This window comes from Tiliqua scincoides, chromosome 3 (assembly GCF_035046505.1).
Source record: "Tiliqua scincoides isolate rTilSci1 chromosome 3, rTilSci1.hap2, whole genome shotgun sequence".
Taxonomy (NCBI): Eukaryota; Metazoa; Chordata; class Lepidosauria; order Squamata; family Scincidae; genus Tiliqua; species Tiliqua scincoides.
Genome location: NC_089823.1, coordinates 236,374,489 through 236,397,533, shown reverse-complemented (window position 1 = coordinate 236,397,533; position 23,045 = coordinate 236,374,489). Strand labels below are relative to the sequence as shown.

Genomic DNA, 23,045 nt, shown 5'->3' with positions numbered 1-23,045 from the left:
TAGAAGTTTTCTACTTTGTCCCCAAAAGCAGGGACACCAAAGCTGTGCACAAGTTTCTGAAGGGCAAAAGAAGCAACTTCCTCATTACTGTGGTACTAGTCCTAACCCAGCATTAGTAACTGTAAAACTGTACAAATGTGGGGCATTTATTCACAAAGAGGCACTTTACCTTTTCTTTCCAGTGCAGTTTGGAAGTAACCCAATCTGCTGGCATTTGGAGCTTTCCCTAAGTAGTATAGTAGTTGGCTCAGTAGGGAGGGATGTTGAATTTTCACTTAGCTGGAATGTATCCAGTTACACAACTGTCTAATCAGCAGTAGGGACAATTCTGTGTTACTGGGAAGAGATCTACCATGCCCCAAACAAACAGTTTCACACAAGAGTTTACAAAACCCAAAATAGTTTTTATTTACTTTTCCGGATTTGTGTCTCAACAAGTCATTTTGCAAACATGCTAAGGCTATAATATCTGTTTGAACCCATCCTTAAGAAAGAAGAAAGAGAGAGAGAGAGACGTGCAATGCTGACCAGTTTAAAAAGTCACAGCTATTATAGGATGGACCATGCCCACCTGGGCTACTGGTCTCATGTAACAGGGATGGCAAACAGTAACCATGGTAACATACCACACAGGACTTAGCAACCTGAGGTAGGTCTCTTTACAGTAAGAAAATAAGACTTCCTACACCAGTGTTGACTCTGATCAGCAGGAGCTCGTGTAAAAAAATGTATGTGGGGAGGGCAATAAGAACAGCCCCACTGGATCAGGCCATAGGCCCATCTAGTCCAGCTTCCTGTATCTCACAGCAGCCCACCAAATGCCCCAGGGAGCACACCTGATAACAAGAGACCTGCATCCTGGTGCCCTTCCTTGCATCTGACATAGCCCATTTCTAAAAATCAGGAGGTTGCACATACACATCATGGCCTGTAACCCGTAATGAATTTTTCCTCCAGAAACTTGTCCAATCCCCTTTTAAAGGCATCCAGGCCAGATGCCGTCATCACATCCTGTGGCAAGGAGTTCCACAGACCAACCACAAGCTGAGTAAAGAAATTCTTTTGTCTGTCCTAACTCTCCCAACACTCAATTTTAGTGGATGTCCCCTGGTTCTGGTGTTATGTGAGAGTGTAAAGAGCATCTCTCTATCCACTTTATTCTTCCCATGCATAATTTTGTATGTCTCAATCATGTCCCCCCTCAGGTGCTTCTTTTCTAGGCTGAAGAGGCCCAAACGCCGTAGCCTTTCCTCATAAGGAAGATGCCCCAGCCCAGTAATCATCTTAGTTGCCCTCTTTTGCACCTTTTCCATTTCCACTATATCCTTTTTGAGATGCGGCAACCAGAACTGGACACAATACTCCAGGTGTGGCCTTACCATAGATTTGTACAACGGCATTATAATATTAGCCATTTTGTTCTCAATACCTTTTCTAATGATCCCAAACATAGAATTACCCTTCTTTACTGCTGTCGCACATTGGGTCGACACTTTCATCGACCTGTCCACCACAACCCCAAGATCTCTCTGATCTGTCACAGACAGCTCAGAACCCATTAGCCTATATGTGAAGTTTTGATTTTTTGCCCCAATGTGCATGACTTTACACTTACTGACACTGAAACGCATCTGCCATTTTGCTGCCCATTCTGCCAGTTTGGAGAGATCCTTCTGGAGCTCCTCACAATCACTTCTGGTCTTCACCACTCTGAAAAGTTTGGTGTTGTCTGAAAACTTAGCCACCTCACTGCTCAACCCTGTCTCCAGGTCATTTATGAAGAGGTTGAAGAGCACCAGTCCCAGGACAGATCCTTGGGGCACACCGCTTTTCACCTCTCTCCATTGTGAAAATTGCCCATTGACACCCACTCTCTGTTTCCTGGTCTTCAACCAGGTCTCAATCCAGGAGAGGACCTGCCCTCTAATTCCCTGACTGTGGAGTTTTTTCCATAGCCTTTGGTGAGGGACCGTGTCGAACGCCTTCTGAAAGTCCAGATATATAATGTCCATGGGTTCTCCCGCATCCACATGCCTGTTGACCTTTTCAAAGAATTCTATAAGGTTTGTGAGGAAAGACTTACCCTTACAGAAGCCATGCTGATTCTCCCTCAGCAAGGCTTTTTTGTCTATGTGTTTTGAGATTCTAAACTTTAGAATCTAAATCTTTAGAAACTTTAAATAACTTTAGTAACACATTATGCAGAAAAGAATGCTTGCACTCGTATTGAGTACTGTAAAGAATTAATTGTTACAAAATATTTTAAGAACTTTCCAAATGAATTATTCAATTGGTGAATTGAGAACTTGTGCAGGGAACATCAGGGTCCCAACTTGAAGGCAGTTCACTGTTGCCATTTATTCATGATGTGCGCTCTGGGCAGAGAGTTTCATCAGGAAACTGATGAAGTCGTTTGTATTTTCTTTCCAAAAAAGATAAACTGGGCTCTACTGACAGAACACACCATCATATCCCCCTGTAATGCACCAGGGTGAGCAGCAAAGGGGTTTTAAGGTGCCTGAGGTAAACAACTGCTTCTTCTGCTACTGTTACCAGCAGATGTTGCCTCTTAAATCACAGAAAGAACCTCCTGCCAGAAAGAATCATGGGAAACAGCTGCTACCATTTCCATGCACCAAAGACTGTGACTGACCGTTAAGAGTCACATCACCAGAATTCATACCTGCCCTACGCAGAACAACAGGACACAAAGGTTATAATAGTAATGCTTCACTTCCATCCAGAGACCTGGAGAAATTCAGGACTAAGAAAACCAACTGCAAGAGACAAGACAGGCTCTGGCAACAGCCAGATTCCCAGTACCAGATTACTGTACAAAAATGATAGAAAAGAATATGCACTGGAATTAACACAGCGCTTATTTTAATATAAAATAAACAGCTTACATTTCCACTGTAAATATAGGCTATGTACAGAATTCTGTATAGATATAGCTACATATATAAAGCTTCAATATAGGCCTCTTGATACATTTATAATCATGGCTCCCTGAGCCATTTCGAGGAGTGCATTTGATAGCAAAAATTAGTAATAAGAATATGGAATAAATACCATAATAAAAACTGTGAAGAATCCTTACAATACTTTGATATATATACTTTTTATATACAGAAAAAGTATATATAAATAGAAAACTACTTCAACATTGAGCTGTTTCTTTTTATATATAAAGGAAAAGAAAAGGCTCAATCTTTACCCACAATGCTAAAAATTAAACATGTGAAAAGGCAATAATCTGCTTGGGGAGCATGGTGGTGGTGGAAGAAGAGGAGGGGCCTGCCACAGGCAGGGAGCATTACCCTCCCCATTAAAGTGACATCGCCCTGAATTTTAGCCCTTGACAGCAATCTTGTTTTCTGCAGCAGCGAACATGGAATAGAAGCGAGAGTTCTCATTGGATAGGAGAGCAGACGGAGTGTCAAATTCCACCACCTGAAATAAATTAAGCAAGAAGATTGTTAGTGACCTATGACATTTGGTGTAGGGCCTGGGTACCTAAGAATGCTCACCATCATGTCTGTGCTTTCTCATAAGAGGCAAGGCGCTGCATAGAGAGCCTTCTCCATGGTGACACCCCAACTTTGGAGAGGCTCACCTGGTTTGTTGTCATTTAAGTATCAGGCAAAGGTTTTGTTTTCCCAGAAAATTACTTTCTGAGAGATTGTTACTGCCTCCAGTTTCATTGCTTTGACATTTATATCCTGCCTTTCCTCCCATACAGTGGGGTGCCAAAGGTGAGCATCCTTCATCCACTTTCTCTCTGTATGTGCAATGTTACATTTTAAAACTATGTTTTGTTATACTAGCAATCAAATATTTGATATTGAAGGGTTTATAGAAATTTATTAAATAAAAAAGAAAGCAAAGCAAACACCATCAACAAGCTTTGGGACATCACAGGCATCAATGATATGAGTTAGTCATGACGAACAGCCCAACTCCCCACACAGCAGTGCAGCCAAACCAGTGGGGTGCATGCTGTATTTGAGACCTGAAGTCCTCCTCGAGGTAAGGAGGAGGTTCCCTTGCCCCAGGGTAAGCCCTTGCCACCTGAATGGATCCACTTGGACTTATGCCAGCTATACAGAGAGCCGTTTCACAGTGTGAAAATACAGATGTGTGTCACTTAATGATGGACAGCATATACAACAGTGGTCAAACACAACAAAGAAGCTCTTAATGCAAAGAAAAGGCAATATATCTCCAACAGGCTGTGCAAGCAGCTAGTGTCTGGCAGGGAGTGTCTGTTTACACAACGAAGACTAGATTGGTTTGAACATTCGCTTAATAACCTAATCACATAACAAGGATTGGAGAATGTATCCCCATCATTAAGTGGCGCACATCTGTAACCCATTGTAATAGTTTTAGAGCAGCTAAAGGAAGAAAGTCTTCCCTTCTTGCTCACCTGTCCTTGTGTCAGCACCATGATCCGATCAGAGCCTAGGACCGTATGCAGGCGGTGGGCAATTGTCAGCATTGTGCAGTTTGCAAATGCCTCTCTGATAGTCTCCTGAATCAGCAAATCAGTCTCTGTATCCATAGCAGCTGTTGCTTCATCCAGGATCAAGATCTGAAAATAGAGCACAGTGCAAGCTGTGTCAAAATACAGACATACTCCTTGATCTGTGCGCATGTCAAAAGATTTTTCCAAGATGCCAAAAGATTCAACCGCATACTGGTTTTAATGCTTCAGTGGCAAATCTGCAGGTGCATGCAATAAGCAGACTTTCCAGAGGCAACTAGGATCTCAGACAACAAGACCCTACTCACGAATGGCGAGGGGTCGTCTCAGTCTTGTTCCTTTCAGCTATGTGAATTGGCGTACGCTGAGGACTGACTGTATGTACCAAACAGCTTCTGCCGCTTTCCTTCGCCAGACACGAGTCAATCCTCAGTATACGAAAATTCACGTAACTGAAAGGAACAAGACTGAGACCAACCCTCGCCATTTGTGAGGAGGGTCTCGCTATCCGAGATCACTGCTGCCTCTGGAAAGTCTCTGCTTGTTAGCAGAGACCTTCCAGAGGCAGCAGGGACACTGATAACAGTGCCGCCCACCTCCCGACTGGCACAGAGCGTGTTAAAGTGGATGGAGAAAGTCTCTAAGGCTTTTCCTGGCCCCTTCAAAGAACTCCACGCCAATTGCAGGGGTTGTTTAGAATCTCCCTGCTGCATTCAGGAAGTTCCTGTGTGTAGCAGGACATTCATAATTGCACCAGTGACCAGCACAGAACACTTTCAATGCCAGCTGCAGGTAACTTTCCCCCCATCCCTAAACCCCTGGTACAGAACCTCATCGATCCCATAGGATCAATGGTTCTATACCTGCTAATTCACAACCCATGGGGATTTGCAGGAACCTAACTCTCCTGGGTAATGGGGATTGACTATACTTTGTTGCCAGTGCAGCAGCAATTAAAAAATTGAAGGCAAGGGATAAAGCAAGTAGACAGACAAAATTCAGGTCTTTGGTAAGAAAGTAAATAATAAATAAATGTTGCCAAGGCCAAACAGCCCTACTCCTTAAATCTTGACTTCAGAGCAGATTTTAGGCTATAGACAATTATCCTCTTCCACTCCCCTGCTCACCTTACAGCGACGCAGCAAGGCTCTTGCAATGCAGAGCAACTGTCTTTCCCCAACAGAGAAGTTTTCCCCATTTTCCATCACTTCAGATTCAAGTTTCATGGGCAGCTGAGAAATCTGGTCAAAAAAAGCGAAGAGAGGGATCGATGCCATGCCACTATCTTAATGGGAAAAGGCTGTTACACCAATGCCCTGTTTACCAAACAGCTCTCAGTCAATGAGAAGGATACGACGTTGAAATGTTTCCCCACATCTGAGTTTCAAAAACCTCCACTATAGGCCACATCAAAGCTAAGCAATACGCAGAAGTGCAGTCCAATCAATACCACCCACAAATTCATCTGACATGGTCCTTTTTTATACAAATGTTTGAGGGTCAGTTTCCAACTCTTTTTTCAAGAGTGTTCAAAGTGATGTACAATAAATTCAATTCTTTGTATCAGGTGGTGTTTACATTATTCCTGTTTTTGATATTATAAGCGTGTAATTCCAGATCAGTATCATGTTCAATAGTGATCTCAATAACTCTTTACAAATATACACCACACGGAACATGCTATAAATCTGCTACACCAAAACCCTCATTATCAATCACCTTCACCCTTTGTGTAACCCCACATCACTTAATCCTGGTTGTAATTATCCAGGTATCTACAAACATCCCAGGTCTCAGTACAAGAACAGAGTCAACTTTAACCAACAGGCTTGACTTCAAGCTAGGTTATTCTCAATTGGTACTGTATTACAAAAATACAGACTGACAACCTTCTTTCAGTCCCTGCCACTTGCTCTATACCAGCAGTCGCCACTGGAGACCACTGTGTGCTGGTAAAGGCGTCCCCAGCATGGATGGAGCTTACAGTTCTGCCAGGGGGCCTCTCCATTTTGCCACAGATTGCCCCTGGCCTTCGTGGCGGCCAGCCACTTCTGGGGTCTGTTGATTCAGCAGATTTTGCACCTGGATTTCTAGACACACGCGGCTGGCCACCATGAAGGTCAGGGGTGATCTACAGCAGAATGGAGGGGCCCCCAGGTGGAACAATAAGCTTCATTCACCTGGGGGAAGGATCTCAGTGGAAGCTGGATCCAGCCTGCAGGAAAGGGTTTAGCACCTGCCGTTTTATAACAGGGCTGTCCAAACGTTTCGGTAGGAGGACCACATCATCTTTCTGACACTGTGTCGGGGGCTGGGAAATAAATTTATATAAATTTGCATAAATTAATATACTAGAGATGGAACTTATATGAATGAATGAATGAATGAATGAATGAAGGTCTTGTAATAGCTCATGGCCTATAAAATACCTTGCACAAAGCAAGGCTGACCTTCTTTCACTGCCACTGCTGCATCACAGACGTGAAACAGCAAGCAGTGGAGGGAATTCTAGGCCCACAGTTCATGTAAGAGGTTGAACAGTTGCCCTCACGCTGAGAGCAGTTGTGTCGGGCCAGCATGGGCTCCAGCAAGTCTTCGGAGGGCCAGAGGCTCATTGGAGACTGGAGGCTCCCCGCGGGCTGGATTGGGGGTCCCTGAGGGCTGTGAATGGCCACCCTGTGAATGGTGTGGTGTTTGGGCACCCCAGCTTTATACCTTCAAATATAACCAAGGATTATCAGATGCAAGATTCTTGATTGCTCGCAAAAAGCAACTTTTTCTTCCCATTAAAGAGAGTGCAGTCAAGTTATCAACAAGTCTTTATAGAATCAAGACATTGTACTCTGGCTACTAGTAAAAACCCCACCTCTACTACAGATTCCTACACTTACACATTCCTTCATGTGAGTCCTTTCCAAAGCATCCCAGATCTGCTCTTCACTGTACTGCGTGAATGGATCCAAGTTAGATCTAAAGAGAGAAATATGACAGAAAATAACCACCAATTCCCTTTTACAAAGACATGTAAGCACCCATCCCAATTCACACTATTAACGACAGGCATTCACGTACAAGGCTTGAGGCAGTCCAGTTTACGAGACGTTAATCACTTAACAAGGTGGAGAAGAGATGAATAATGTTACAGAGAAAATGTTCCAGACCACTTGGCCCGACACCCATGTGCTGAACAAAAATGGAAAGCAAGACATATTTGGTAGCAGGCGACCATCTGCATCACAGGTTTAGAAGTTCATGCAGGATGGCAGAAAGCAAGGCCAACTCTAGAAAAACTTTCAATGTCTATATTCCCAAGAGACATTTATCATAGAATCTCCAGAGGTTTGAGCAGAATAGAGATCCTTCAAATACTGATCTGCTTTGCATGAGACAGAAAATGCACTGAGCAGGAGTAGCAGAGCAAGACAAGCTCATCACATTCTCAATTTGGCATGCTGTACCATGAAATGCCCACTTCCATTGCAGCCAACTCAATCTCAACTGAAGGCGTGCATGTGAGTAGGAGAACAGTCTGTTGCTTCAGCTATGTGTTTTACTAACCTCACAGTACCACTGAACAGCACAGGCTCTTGGGGGATTATGGAGAGCTTGCTGCGAAGATCTGCTAAGCCAATATCATTGATCTTCACTCCATCAATTTTAATACAGCCTCCTGAGAGTTCAACCAAGCGGAAGAGAGCCATTCCTAGAGAGGACTTCCCTGTGAGAGACAGCAAAGAGGAATACAGTCAGTGTTTAAGAAACATCCAAGTTTGATTGGGGTTCATAAATTAGGACAAATACATTAAAATTTTACAATACCACTATATCAGCGGTTCTCAAACTGGGGCGACATGACACCCCGACCTGAGGGCCCTGGACTCTGGCCCCTTAAGGGCGGGGGCAGGGGGAAGGCAGCGACGCGAACCCCAGGATTGCATCACTAAGGGGGACACAGGGGCTGGCAGGTACTTACCAGTCCCTACAGCAGCCTCCTGGGGATGTGGGCAGCCTTGCGCAACCCACTGCAGGGCTCCCCAAACTTTAGAAATTGAAAGTGGAGCGACTGCGCTCCACTTCCAGTTTGCAATTGCAAATCGGAGGTGGGGTGTAATCGCTCTACTTTCATTTTCTGAAGGTTGGGGAGCTCTGTGGTGGGTCACGCAGGGCTCCCTTCACCCCTGGGAGCCTGCTGCAGGGTACATGCCAGCCCCTGTGCCCCCCTCAGCGATGTGGTCCTAGGGATTGTGCCACTGCCTTTGTCTCGTTCCTGCTGCCTTCCCCACTCCCCTGCACACAATTACAGTGGTTCTCGAGCTCCCTGGTTTGAGAACCACTGCACTATATACTCAGAGATGTTGCATCAAACCTTCTGAAACATCAAATTATCTTTTTAGTCATGAAGACAGCCCTAAGGGAATTGGGAGAAAACAAAATATACTTGACTGGAAAGAGTGCTTATCCATGGGTCTTTGCCCAGAGAACCACCCAACTGTTAAAAAAAAAACTGTTCCTATGCCACAGGTATCATGGGATCAAGTAGTATCAGCCATATCATCAGTGGTTCAATCACTTGCTCAACTCCTAATGAGATGCATGCCATCATTTGCCAATATCCTTCTGCTATCTAAACAGGATAAACAAGTCAATCTATGCAAAAAGGCAAAATAAACACAACCTGCCATTTATAATGGCAATATTCAGAAGCCCAAAATGTCTTAGCAGGTAAAGAAAGAGGATGGGGAAATTATGTTCCTCATCCCCCCAAGGGGGAATCTTCACCCTTGGTCTTCCAGGGGAACTTGGACTGGATAGCTCACACAGGAGCCTGTCATCTATAGTGCAGTCCAAGATAGAGCCTCCAGGGATACCTTAGGCCAGTGGTTTTCAAAATGGAGCATCATGACGCCCCAGCATGAGGGCCCTGGCCTCTGCCCCCATAAGGGGTGGGGGCAGGGAGGAAGCAGGGAGGAGGTAGCGACCTGATCCCCAGAATCGTGTCGCTAAGAGGGCTGCAGGGGCTTGGCTGGACTTACCAGAGCCTCCTGCAGCCTCCTGGGGGTGCGGTAAGCCCTGCAGGGCTCCCCAGGTCTTCAGGAATGAAAGCGGAGCGATCGCACCCAACCTCCGCAAAACCGGAAGTGGAGTGCAATTGCTCCACTTTCACTTTTAGAAGCCTGGGGAGCCCTGCAGGCACTCATGCAGAGCTCCCCGCACCCCCAGGAGGCTGCAGGAGGCTCCGGTAAGTTTAGCCAAGCCCCTGCAGCCCTTCCTCCCACCCCCACCAAGACTTACTGCGGTTCAAACTCTCCCTGAGAGAGTTGCCACTGCTTTAGGCCCCAAGTAATCTGCTGGATGCAAAAGGTCTCTGGATCCTCCACCAGGATCAGGCCCAGTCCACTGAGGCTCTGTCCCTGCCTCTCCAACAGAAAGCCAGCAGCTTCCCTCCCAGTCCCTACAGGAGATCCAATCTCCTTTTGGGTCTTCTTCTTGTTATCGCCTCCTTCCTTGTTCTTTCCTCCTCCCTACTTCTCCCTGGCCTTGATGCAGGCTTCGTCTATTCCTCCACCCACCTCCCAGCCAAATCAGCAATCCTTTTAAGAGCTGAGCATAGCCCCATGCTCTCTCAGCCAAATGTTGCCTATTCATCCCTCAATCTGAGCAAGAGTGAGTGCAACCAATGGCATAACTCAGTGGCTTTCAAACTCTCTCGGAGAGTTTCAACCACTCTAAGTCCTTGTGGGGGCGGGGGGAGGCAGCATCACGATCCCCAGGATCGCATCGCTCAAGATGCGATGAGCTTACCAGAGCTTCCTGCAGCCTCCCAGGGATGCAGAGAGCCCTGCATGACTGTCTACAGGGCTCCTAGAAGCTTTGAAAGCAAAAGCAGAGCGATCGCACCCCACCTTTCGAAAACCAGAAGCGGAGTGCAATCACTCCACTTTCACTTCTAAAGCTTTGGGAAGCCCTGCAGAAGGTCACACAGGGCTTCTCGCACCCCCGGGAGGCTGCAGGAGGCTCTGTTCAGTGCAGCCAAGCCCTTGCAGCCCCTTAAGCGACACGATCCTGGGGATCACATCACTGTCTCCTCCCTGCCTCCTTGCTGCCCCCACCCCTTAAGAGGAAAGAGGCCAGGGCCCTCAGGCTGGGGTGTCACAATGTCCCAGTTTGAAAACCCCTGGCATAATTGGTTGCTACCTCATAGCTCCTTCTGAAGGTGGAGGTTTTTCTCCTGCACTCCTTCTGGTCAGCCAGATCACCAGTTCAGCTTGTCCCTCATTGATCAGCAGCACTCTGTGAGCTGCTCCCTTGCTAGGCACTGGAGCTGTGCCCCCTGCCATGGCTCACACCAAGTCAGTCAGCAGTCTTCACAGAACCTGCTCCAGTACAAAAGTAGGTACTCCCTACAAAAAGCAATTTCCAACTGCATGTCTAACAGGTGGCTCCACCTGGCTCTTATCAGTACTGATGGTGCTTTCAGAGCTTCCTGAAGGAGTTGACAAATTACATCCTTACCTGACCCTGTCCTCCCCACAATGCCAATCTTCTCCTTGGGTTTTATGGTGAAGGACACTTTCTTCAAGACAAGGGGGAGGTTCTCCCGATATCTCATTTCTGCATTTTCAAAGATGACTTCTCCTTCCTGGGGCCAATCTAGAGGGGGAGCCTTGTTCTTAATCCGAGCGGGAGCCTCCAAAGAAAGTGTCTTAGAAATAAGTTGGGGAGGGGGAGAGAGAAAGAAGAGATTGTTAAACTCAGTTATGAAAATGTTCTTAGAAACAGTTATTCTGAACAGCTGCAAACTGGAACATGAGCCACAGGAACTGAAATGTGAGTGTTTTAAAGGAAGCAAATCCATTAAAGGAATGGATAAGACCATAGCTACTGCCCAGAAGCCCCAGGTCAATAGTCCCCAAATGGAACTAATATATGTTTTGGATCCACCACTGATTTTTCCCTGTTAAGTTTATTAAAACTGCAGCATTACTAGGTTTTAAATGCTTAGAGTAGATGAATTTATTCTTCAACCAAGGGAGTGGCTGAAGTCAAGAGGGTTCCTCCTGCCCTTGGAGGTTCTAAAATCTGCCTGAAGTGAATGGGAGAAGATGACAGATCACCACAGGAAGTCCCCTTCCCTGTAACAAGAAGACAGCGCTCCAAAATTCTTCTCAAGTGCACACATTTTGTATTTGCTTCAATTCTGTTGCTGAAGTTTGTGACACTATCAAAGCAGAGCCAAATAAAAGGATTTCATTTAGCCTGCTATTCTCCAAATGTTTATGATCAAGCTTAATTTAAAGAATGTCACAAAACCAGCATGCAAGATAATTCAGTGGTTGGAGGCATTTCTTCTACAGGCCGATCAGTGAAGAACACTAAAAGCAATGAGCAAAATAGTGGGGAAGCATTCTGGATACCTTGATATAGTGATCAATTCTCTCCACAGAGGTGAAGCGGGCCTCTGTCTCAGAAGCCAGCCTGACTGTGAACTGGAATAATCCTGTTAGCTGTGGAAGAAACAAAACCATGTTCAAAATCACCTGCACACAGAGTTTTGGGGCATAACTTTTAATTTATATAATGCAGCAGTACTAATCACACAGCCCATGAAGTCAATACCGCAACTCAAGTATTTTCCTAAACTGCAGTCTAACACTGTAGTAATTCATGCAACGTAATGGTAACCATCAACTGGTCATATGTACTCCGCTTGAACAATAGGGCGAGCAAAACCTATCTTCCCTTCCCCACTGCAGCTCTCCAAGTCAGAGTTACCTTCTGGATTTCAGCCATCTAACTGCACCATCCTATGCATACCTGCTCAGAAGCCCTATTGTGTTCAGTGAAGCTTACTCCCAGGCAAGCGTGCATAGGATTGTAGCCTAAGTATTTTTCCTCAAAAACTAATGTTTCTTTTCCTTTGCAGAAGCTACACTTACTCTAGTGCAGACAACCTTCTACCCCAAGCACTTAAAATGCTCACACATTCCAAGACACAGTTAACTCTTCTGTCAGTGGTTCACAGTCACTTAAGACAGGAAGGCATGCAGAAGAGAGTTAGATTTTAGTATATTACATACAAGAAAATTTATGTTCTCTGCTGCACCCATTACCTTCTGTTCTTGCTGGACAACAGCACTGCTACATGCCATTAGATAAGTTCCAAAACTCAGGATATATTTTGAGACAAAGGAAGCACTCACCTGAACAGCATAGGATATTGCTAGCCCTGCATAGGCAGGGGGGATCTGGCCGTGCATTAGGACAATAATTAAGCCTGTGGTTGTGATGAGGGCAATGCTGACAATATCAAGTCTGACAGCCAGCCAACGCATCGCACAGCTGAACAAGTAGACTGGTGCCTGATTGTCATCCAGCAGTTCCTGGTACCTAGCAAGAAAGAGATGGAGAATGTTACACTTCTAGGTATCTCACATTTATTAAAAAGTTAGCTGGAACCGAAGTTTCACAAGAGTTGAGTAATGAACTGCTAAGTGTAACAGTCAGAATTTCATATGGACAGAAGAGCCCTGTTGGATCAGGCCCACCTAGTCCATCTTCCTTCATTCCACAGTGGCCCAATAAATACCTCTGAGAGCACACAAGACAACAAGAGACCTGTATTCTATTGCCACTCCCTTGCATCTGGCATTCAGAGACAGGCTACCTCTAAAACCTGCAGGTTGCATACTGTCATCATGGCTTGTAACCTGTGATGGACTTTTCCTCCATAAATCTGCCTGATTCCCTTTTAATGGTATCTAGGCCAGGTGTCATCACAACATCATGTGGCAAGGAATTACAAAGACAAATTACATGCTGGGTAAAGAAATATTTCTTTTTGTCTGTTCTGACTGTCCTGCCAGTGAATTTTAGTAGATGTCTACTAGAACTTATGTTGTGCAAGCAGGAAAAGAACTTTCCCCTATCCACGTTGTCCATTCTATGCATAATTTTATGTGTCTCAATTATGTTTGCCCCCCCCCAGCCCAGTCTTTCTAGACTGAAGAGCCCCAAACATTGTAACCTTCCTGGTAAGGGAGATGCCCCAGTCCATTAACCATTTTGTCCCTCTCTTCTGCACCTCTTTCAGTTCCACTATATCTTTTTTGAGATATGGCGACCAGGATTGGATACAGTAAAAACTGTGGGTCAAAGAAATACTAATACACTAACCTGTACAGGAACTCCTGCCCTTTATTATAAGCATGAATTGTAGACAGTCCCTGTATACTTGATGTAATGTGTGAAAGGAATGGAGACTGTGTGATGTTGTCCAGGCGCTTCAACTCCCGAATGAAGACTCTGAAGAAGAGAAAATATGATCTTCAATGAGAGATCTGCCACTGCAAACATGACCTGCCTGAAGAAACATAACTGAAGAATCCCAAAACGACTGTGTTTACCTGGATACAACATGCAGGATTATAAAAATGACAACAAGTGGTCCAACTGCCATTAGGAACCACGGGAAGACACCAGAGATAACTCCCACACAGAAGAATACCAGAATGACATTCTGTATAAACACTTCAGCTTGAAATGGCAGGCGGACATCAACTGAAAGAGATGGACAAAGATAGCAAGTCACCACACAGAATTCAAGAAGTTCCTAACCAAGCTGGACAACTTCACCAATCTGCTGTGGATGTTTTAGGGCGCAATCCTAATCAACTTTCCAGCACTGGCATAGCTGTGCCTGTGGGGCATGTGTTGTATCTTGTAGTTGGGGGGCAATCATGGAGGCCTCCTCCTAAAGGTAAGGCAATGTTTGTTCCCTTACCTTGGAGCTGCATTGTCCTTACGTCAGAGCTGGAAGATGGGTTAGGATTGTGCCCTTAGTCCACCACCACCACGCCAAACAAACCAACATAATGACCTATGATTTTTTAGTGAGTTACCTTCATCCATATCTTTGGAGAACCTATTGAGAATCCGTCCTGTAGGTGTGGTGTCAAAAAATTTCATTGGGCTGCGAAGAATTCGACGGAAGAGCTCATCATGGAGCCTGGAGGAGGCTCGCAGTGTTCCCTGCATTGACAGTAAAACATAGTTACTGGAACTAGGCAGGAATGCCAGAAGCACTGTAGGTGCATGCACCACATAATCATTTCTGGCTCCAGATGAAAGTTCATAGAAGCCTTCAGTGACTAAGGGCGCAATCCTAACCCCTAATGTCAGTGCTTTCCAGCACTGACATAGCGGTACCAATGGGACATGTGCTGCATCCTGCAGTTGGGTGTCACTCACACAGGCCTCCTCACAATAAGGGAATGTTTGTTTCCTTACCTCAGAGCTTCATTGTCCTTATGTCAGTGCTGGAAAGTACTGACATAAGGGGTTAGGATTGTGCCCTAAGAGGTTAAAGAAGCTTGGTATGTTTAGCCTAGAGAAAAGAAAAGATAGCCATCTTCAAGTATTTGAAGGGCTGTCATAGAAGGAAGGGAGGACTTATTCTTTGTGGCTCCTGATGACGGGACTAGAACTATTGGGTTGAAACTACAAGGAAGTAGTTTTAAACTAGACATTGGGAAGGAATTCCTAAGTGCAAGAGCTATCTGGCACTGGAACAGTCTGCCTTGTGCTATTGTAGGCTCTCTCTCATTAGATGATTTGTATACCAGTAAAGGTTATTGGATTGGACGTTTCAAGCAGAGGCTGGATGGCTGTCTATCAGGGATGCTGTAGTCATCTGCACTGAGAGGGTTGGACCAGATGACTTCCATGGTCCCAGTGCTAGCATTTTATGATGTCCCCACTAGCTCCCCTCAAACAGAAAATCCAGGCTGTTGCAACTATAAAGGAGGCAACTAGGAGCAAGAAAAAAGTCACCTTTAAAGAGACTTACTATAAATAAAGAAAAATACAAAGAAGATTCAAGGGAATATGTCTGGATCGGCTAGCACTGCTAAGTGAAGGCAACCCACTCCGATCACTGTGGAGAAGGGAACCAGGTTCCAGAGCTCTGCTGCAGAGAAGAGTGTTTAAACACACACCTCGACACACCTACACATTCTGTCCCCCTGTGCATACCTTGACAAAGACAACACCACGCACTGCTTTCAGAATCAGCATGACACCCATTGAGAGTGCATAGATGCCCGCATAGTAACGCATGTGAGGGTTGTCCTTCATACTGTTGCTCACCACCGTTTCATTTCCCAGCATCAAAGTAGTGTTCTGTTAAAAACCAACACTGGTTACATGACAAAGATGGAAACAGGTTTGCCATGTTTTGTACCATCAGCTGAGCTACCTCCATCTTATACACAACATTCTTTTTTGGGTCTTAACACTTAGGAATTACAACAGAACTTCTGATGAGTTTTCATGATTCTCAAACCCCCCTAACCCTAGTAATTCTACCACAAGTCATCTTTAAGTTTCGATTATACTGTAGGTGGAAAAGTCAAAGGCTTTCCATATTAGAATTGAATATTTTGGTTTTTGCTTCTGTTTTCTTAAACTCACCAACCTGTAAGGCTAGCAAGCCTTTGTCATTTTGACGTATCTGGCTGACAATCTTCTGGCGTATATTGTTAAACTTACAAGTCTGTCATTCTCCATCCTTTTTCCTAGCTCTTACTAAATAGAGGACCAATAGCTGCTGTCTCCCCGCCACCTGGTACTGCTCCAATATCAAAGTCTCCCTAGAAACAGTTAACAGTTTGATTATGGGATTTCTAAACTCATTAATGTGATAATCATCAGCTTAGCTATCCCCCCTTCCCTACAAAACATAACAACAAACCAGATGCTTACTGATTTTTGCAAGAGATTTAGGGCCCAATCCTAAATAGTAGCAGCGCCAGTGCTGAGCTCCAGCACTGGTGGTGGATGTCACAAATGTGCCATAAGGCACATCTGTGGTGCATAGTGAGGAGAGGCCGTCAGCACTGGGCCAGCACCAGTCAGCTCTGAGCCTCAGTGCCGCGCAGAAGGCTGGCCAGCACTCCAGCAGTGCTGACTGGCAATTAGTAGTATCATGGCAGGGGGAGGAGGGAAGTGGGCAGGACAAGGGAAGGGCAGGGCAGGGAGAAGAACCAGTATTGCTCTGCAAAATAGCTCGCACAGGCTTGAGAAGCCCCACTGCAGGGCTTGGGGCTTTCCCCACGGGAAGGGGACAAAAGGTCCCTTCCCCCAAGGAGACCTCCAGCAGCCTCGACAGTGCAGCAGGATGCAGTGATAACTATTTTGGCACTGCTGCACCCAGCAGAGCTACCAGTTTTAGGATCGGGCTGTTAAACAAATTGACTATCTGGTCATTAGTTAATCTCTATTTTGAAACTAAGATTACAATCCAACATACATTATCTGAAATAAGGTCCGGTCAGACATGGCACTTATTTCCTGAGTAAAAATGCTTCGCTATTAAAATCAAACTTTGCTGTTATTATTCTTCCCTCCAGTCATGCCCATGCTTTGAAATTATCAGCCTTCTAAGAGACTCCTTTGATCACTCAAACGTCTTCAAAAACCCACGTTGCTTATTAACAATATTTGTAACCTGCCTATCAAGAATCTTTAGGTTATTTCTTCCCCTTTAAAAACTTACTAAAATCCTCAGACCAAGATTTCTTTTCTGCAGGTTTCTTTGAAGACTTGGTTCTGATTAAAAATTTATTGGTCCTTTAACTGAGAATGTGGCATCTCTAAATCCTATGATTCCATGAAGACAATCCTCTCTTAATACATTGGAGAGTAAAAGATACCATTGCTCTTACCCCACTGCCTTGCTTGATCCAGTAACTCAGCCACCAGTTGCTGAATGCAGTGCTGCCCACATTCAATATAAAGAGTGCCATGATGATGAGAAAAGCAATGGGACCTCCAGCTGCCTGGATGTAAACACCATAAACTGACCAAGGGACAGAACCTTTGCCTTTCTCTTCCAACTGCATAAGTTGACCTAAAACACATGCATAAACAAAGAGAACAGGGAGGGGAGGGAAGCAAAATAACAAAGTGAGCAGGCTGGTGGGTACTGCAATCTAAACTGTAAATGTTTCAAGGCTGCCATCATAAAAACCTCTAAACGGTTATTATTTGGCCTTGCTCAAGTTTCATCCACATACAAAATGCACAGTGCAGCATTTCAGGATCATAACGAGCATTAATTGCCAAATTCCAGCTAAAGACACTCACTCAGTTTACAAATATAACAGAAACTCCTCTGCAGAGATGCACTGCTTTAATAAGCAGGAAACGTCTCTGAATGATTGGAGTTGAACTGTTAAAATGCCAGAGTGTGTACACAAAGAGCAGAGTGGAATATCCCCTATCTAAGACAGCTGTACTAAAAATGGTCTGAAATACACTAGACCACTTCAAACATGAGCCCTTTTAAAGATAGTGAAACTGAAAGGTATTTCTGTGTGGTCAACTGTACCGTCTTCCTTCTTGACTACTTTCTCTTTCTTCACAGATCCTGTTTTGGTCCCTTTATCTTGGTGCTTTTTCAGTGAACTGTCAGTTACTTTTTTAATCTGCACAACAAAGAAGAAACTAAGTGAGGTACAACTCAAACTTCAGAACAAAAATACCTTCATACAACATGTTCAGAAAAAAAAATAGAAGGCTTCAGCCATTACCATTTTTGTTTTTAAAAACTTGTAATGTAAATGACTGCTTTGGGTGTTCTTCACAACAGGATACACAACATAGAAATGGTAAAAATAAACCAATTCCAGCTGCAATTTGACTACTTACCTCAATGTGTGGAGTCTCCCCCAGCTGCAAGTTGTTAAAAATGGTTGCGTAGTCACCGTTCAAATTCATTAGATCTTCATGGCTTCCCCTCTCAGTGATACAACCCTCCTTCATGAAGATCACTTCGTCACAATCCACAAGGTACTAGTAAATACGAAAGACAGAGAGGAGCACATTTATTAATGCACAATATTCAGGGGTGGGTGGAGTGGGGAGAAGCATTTGTAATAATTACCCAGGGGTGGCCCACCCATGTGCCTGGGTAAAGAAAGCCATTATTAATGAAAGCCACAACAAGGAATTGTTTTTCATTTCAAGGCTTCCACTGTCTTCCCTTAGGTCGAGTCTGAGGAAAAGGGCACCTTTCAGTTCCACATCTCTAGAAACAGAGGCATGTTGTTCAGACTGCACAAATTAAATAACCATGCAAGGCAAATCCACTGATATACCTGTAGCTGGTGGGTAATGAACAGGACTGTTTTTGATTTCAAGTGCTTTCGTATGGCACTGTTGAAGATGTGGTTTCCAACATGGGCATCCAAAGCACTGAGAGGGTCATCAAGGATATAAATGCTCTTGTCACTGTATAGTGCACGGGCAAGGCTGATTCTCTGGCGCTGTCCCCCGCTCAGGTTTGCACCTCTCTCCCCAATCTAAGTAAAAAATGTTTTGTTAGGTTTCCTTTTGTATTAAAGCTAGAGAAAGGGTTGTACCGAACACTTTTATATCCCTTCCTTTGTCCAAAGAGGTGAGAGTAGCATTCTGTCTGCACAATAACACAGTAAGAGGGGCAAGACTGTAGTCCTTGGCCTGGACTAAGGTCACTTAATGAGCAGCCCAATCCTAACCTGCCCTGGAGCAGGCAGACTGGCTGACCCGAGCTGCATCCACAGCAGGGTTGGGTCGGGTTGCAACACAACTCAGAGTAAGAGAAATTCATTCCCCTTACCTGGTGTTGTGTGGTAGCTGCTCCTATGGGGCTACTCAGACCTGCTACCTAAATCATGGCACAGATCCAAGAGTCCCAGCATAAGGCTGGGTTACTCAAGAAGGGGGTTAGGATCTGGCCTAAGTGCCAGATCCTGGTCCTGCCCCTCTCCTGGGTCTGATCCTTCCCCTGTCCCACCCCACTCCACCCCCACTCCCAAAATACCCCTGGAACCCCCTCTCTGCCCTTCCTAGATTCCCGTGCCAGCGGCTCGCCACCAGCGAAAACTTATCTTGGGCCAGGGCCAAGGAGGCTGGGGCACTTCTGTGTGTCAGCCTGCCAACTCTCCCAGTGGTGCAGAAGTGCTTGATGGCACTCTTGTGACACCTGGAGGCCGGCACAAGGAACTTGTGCTGGCCCAAGAACGCCTTAGGATCATGCTCTGAGGTTCATGACCAAACAGGGAGTTGAAATTGGGTTGCGTACATTTAAGTCATACAACCTAACCACACTACACTGGCCTTATACATCCCAAGAAGCTACTGCAGACAAAATAATTTGGCCAATATACTGGAATCAGGACCTTGCAAAGAGACAGACATGCTCAGGTAACCATCCACCAAGGACAAGTAACAGTGGTTCCTGCAGGGTAATTACTCATCAGACTTATCAAACTCGCTACCAATACGGAGAAGCAGGTACATGGTGGTGGATCAATACATTTTTGGAGTGTTGACACTATTTTTGAGTAAGGTGCTCAAGCCCATAAATGAAACTCAGTTCTAGAAACTCCTGGGTAAGATGGATAATTTAGACCCAATGCAGTCTTGCTTTGGGCTGGCATTTGAAATGAAAACAGCTTTGTTTTCACTGAAGCCTATGCCATGGCTTCCTCACGAGGAAGCTGCTTGAACCACTCACTGAGGCTATGCTGTATCTCTGAAACTAGACTTGATAGGGCAAAACCGACACCATTTTTGGAATCAGCACCCCAAATTCATATAAAATCACCATAAATTTTGAAAAACATTTTTCTGACCCTTAATTTTGCAGACCATTAATGGATGGTAAAATAAACCAGTGTTTTAGATTCCTATAACTAAATCCTACATGGCCTTGAATCTGTTAACAGGAACAAAAGAGAAGGAGTTCACCAATTTGTAAGCATGTCAGACCCTTTTCTTCACAGGCTGCCTTTTAGGGTACTGAGCTAATACAGTCAAACAAGATTCCTACCTCTGTCAAGTCCCCATTAGGTAAGATAGCCAGATCAGGTCTGAGGCAGCAGTCATTCAGAACAGAATTGTACCTAAAAAATACATTTAAGAAGTACTGAACAGTAGCAATGTTTCCAGGTGTAACGTTAAAGGGAACAATAATATCCCTGTAACACTTCCCCTGTATCCTTGGAAAAGCAACTCAGCAACAATATAGATTGAACACCTGTGTTAGCGGCAAGTGCTCCTTTAAGGAAAGGTGTTCTTTGGTTCTGTCCCAGATGTGACCATGGACATATTAATATCAATCACAACCATTTGCCTAAAATGTTTAAGTAACACAGACCTAACAAGCAAAAGAAACACACTGGACTTGACAAAAAGATAGTTTGCTAAAAGTTGATTAGCTAAAGTCAACTGCACCTCCAATCTAGGGACATAAAGGTTTGGAAGGGTATGATCCAAGGTAAAGTTATATAAAAGTTAACAAGTATACAAAAAATATACTGTTTGCCTAGATAGAAAATCATAATCTTTTAATCCAGGGGTGCCCAAACCCCAGCCCTGGGGCCACTTGCGGCCCTCGAGGCCTCTCAATGTGGCCCTCAGGGAGTTCCCAGCCTCCAAAGAGCCTCTAGCCCTCTGGAGATTTGTTGGAGCCCACACTGGCCCGACACAACTGCTCTCAGCGTGAGGGCGACTGTTTGACCTCTCGCATGAGCTGTGGGATGAGGGCTCCCTCCACTGCTTGTTGTTTCATGTCTGTGATGCAGTAGAGGCAGCAAAGGAAAGGCCAGCCTTGCTTTGTGCAAGGCCTTTTATAGGCCTTGAGCTATTGCAAGACCTTCCTTCATTCATATAAGTTCATCTTTAATACATTCATTTATGTAAACTTATGTAAATTTATTCCAATTTTAAATGTAAATTAATTTTTTTTCCCGGCCCCCAACACAGTGTCAGAGAGATGATGTGGCCCTCCTGCCAAAACTTTGGACACCCCTGTTTTAATCAGACAGGCTGGTAATCCAAGAACTGCCAATACTAAACAGAGTGGAATGCACCTGTTCTAAGTAGCTTTTTCAACTCGCAGCAAAAGGGTTGAGCATTTATAAAGGCTCAGCACATTAACACAGATTACAGACCTTTCTTCATCAAACTCTTTTCCAAAGAGGATATTGTCTCTAAGCATAGCATTGAGAATCCAGGCCTGCTGGGCTACATAGGCGAACGACCCATGCACAGCAATGCTGCCCTCCAGCAGTGTCATCTAGAACAGATAGCAGGAAGTCAAGAAAGGATGCCACTCCACACTTATATAGGAAAGTATCTCTCTGGCATGCAAAACCAACCACAGGTTCAATATGAAGTTATTTAAGTCATTTAAAACTCTGAAAAATGTGCCCCACTTCACTGCAGTATAATAATTTATCTGATCTTGGATTTAAATACTCACTGTGTGGCTAATGGCACATTGAACAAAATGCCAACTACTGGCAGAGAGGATTATTGCAGGGGCTTCCTGCTCCTCCTGCAGACAAGAGTGCAAAAAAGCCAGAACTGACAGCATGAAAGGAGAAACCAAGTGATTGTTGCTCACCTGTCCTAAAATGGCTGAAATGAGAGATGTTTTCCCGCTCCCCACACTGCCACAAATCCCAACAAGCTTCCCCTAGATTAGATTGGAAAAGGAAATATTAGCACATTAGAAATCAATTCTTCACACCAGATTTATTGCAAGCTGCAGCTTATGTGTTTTAACAACCTAATGTGTGAAATAGAAAGAATCAAGAGATCACATGGTTTGGGAGGAAATCCACGTCCCCAGTGTTGAAAGCTAGACCTTGGCATAAGTACTTTTAGGCTCAGGCCAGCCCCCTTGGTGTCCTTTTGGACTTCTCACAAAATGCCCAACTTCAAAGAAAGGAAAATAGCACTAAACTCAACACGACTAAAATATTCATTGTATTAAAGAAAAAGAGAGAAAAAGCCTTTTTGCCATCCTCTGCCCAATTGACAGAACTGTAGTTAGAAAGAACCACTGCGTCCCTGTGCCTGGAGAACTGGATTCAGATTTGTTATATGCAACACACGAGTGCCTGTCTTAACAGCTTGTCGGTTCTGTGTGCAATAAACACAGCCAGCATATCCACAGGTAAACACAAGCCTCTGAAGAGAAAGTGCACAGTCATTTGCAGAGACCCAGGGTGGGGAACTGTGGCTATTTGTTTGACATGCATCATTCTTCCCAAAAAGCAGAAGTATTTAACTTGTGTAGATGTGCTGAAAAGTTGTTTGTTGCACCAAGTATGAACTGGCCCTCAGTAGTCACTGGCTTGACTGCCTGACAAAACATAGTATGCTATTATTCTAGAGCATTGTTTCTCAAACTTCCCGGGAGATTTACTCCTGGGATCTTTGCGGGGGCGGGTGCAGAGGCAGCAAAGCGATCCCCAGGATCGCACCTCTGTGGGGGAAGGGGGGGGCTATTTTTCAACTAACCTTACGTGCTCCCAGGGTCCAGGCAGTGTGGGGAGCCCTGCAGAGTTGCTTTCAGGGTTCCCCGCGGCTTCTAAACACTGAAAGTTTAGAAGTGGAACTTCTTGTTTTGCCGCACTTGGAACTTTCACTGTTTAGAAGCCGCAGGGAACCCTGAAAGCACTCCGTAGAGATCCCCACACTGCCTGGCCCTGGGAGCACGTAAGGTTAG

At 44.8% G+C, this 23,045-nt stretch overlaps 1 protein-coding gene across 2 annotated transcripts in view; it reads right to left on the bottom strand.

Annotated features, from left to right (window-relative positions):
• Window positions 1–422: 422 nt before the first annotated feature.
• The window catches only part of ABCC5 (ATP binding cassette subfamily C member 5), a 66,595-nt gene continuing 43,972 nt past the window's right edge, over window positions 423–23,045 (bottom strand). For both annotated transcript variants that reach the window (XM_066622602.1, XM_066622603.1), the window contains exons 12-30: window positions 21,936–22,007; window positions 21,481–21,605; window positions 20,358–20,430; window positions 18,643–18,846; window positions 18,194–18,337; window positions 17,874–17,970; window positions 17,209–17,393; window positions 15,518–15,664; window positions 14,386–14,515; window positions 13,891–14,044; window positions 13,661–13,789; window positions 12,688–12,874; window positions 11,902–11,991; window positions 11,000–11,189; window positions 8,045–8,204; window positions 7,378–7,456; window positions 5,614–5,727; window positions 4,430–4,594; window positions 423–3,453 (exon numbers count right to left, since the gene is read on the bottom strand). In XM_066622602.1, the coding sequence (XP_066478699.1) occupies window positions 3,352–3,453; window positions 4,430–4,594; window positions 5,614–5,727; window positions 7,378–7,456; window positions 8,045–8,204; window positions 11,000–11,189; window positions 11,902–11,991; window positions 12,688–12,874; window positions 13,661–13,789; window positions 13,891–14,044; window positions 14,386–14,515; window positions 15,518–15,664; window positions 17,209–17,393; window positions 17,874–17,970; window positions 18,194–18,337; window positions 18,643–18,846; window positions 20,358–20,430; window positions 21,481–21,605; window positions 21,936–22,007 (2,547 nt within the window). In that variant the 3' untranslated portion in view covers window positions 423–3,351. The remainder of the gene's footprint in view (window positions 3,454–4,429; window positions 4,595–5,613; window positions 5,728–7,377; window positions 7,457–8,044; window positions 8,205–10,999; window positions 11,190–11,901; window positions 11,992–12,687; window positions 12,875–13,660; window positions 13,790–13,890; window positions 14,045–14,385; window positions 14,516–15,517; window positions 15,665–17,208; window positions 17,394–17,873; window positions 17,971–18,193; window positions 18,338–18,642; window positions 18,847–20,357; window positions 20,431–21,480; window positions 21,606–21,935; window positions 22,008–23,045) is intronic.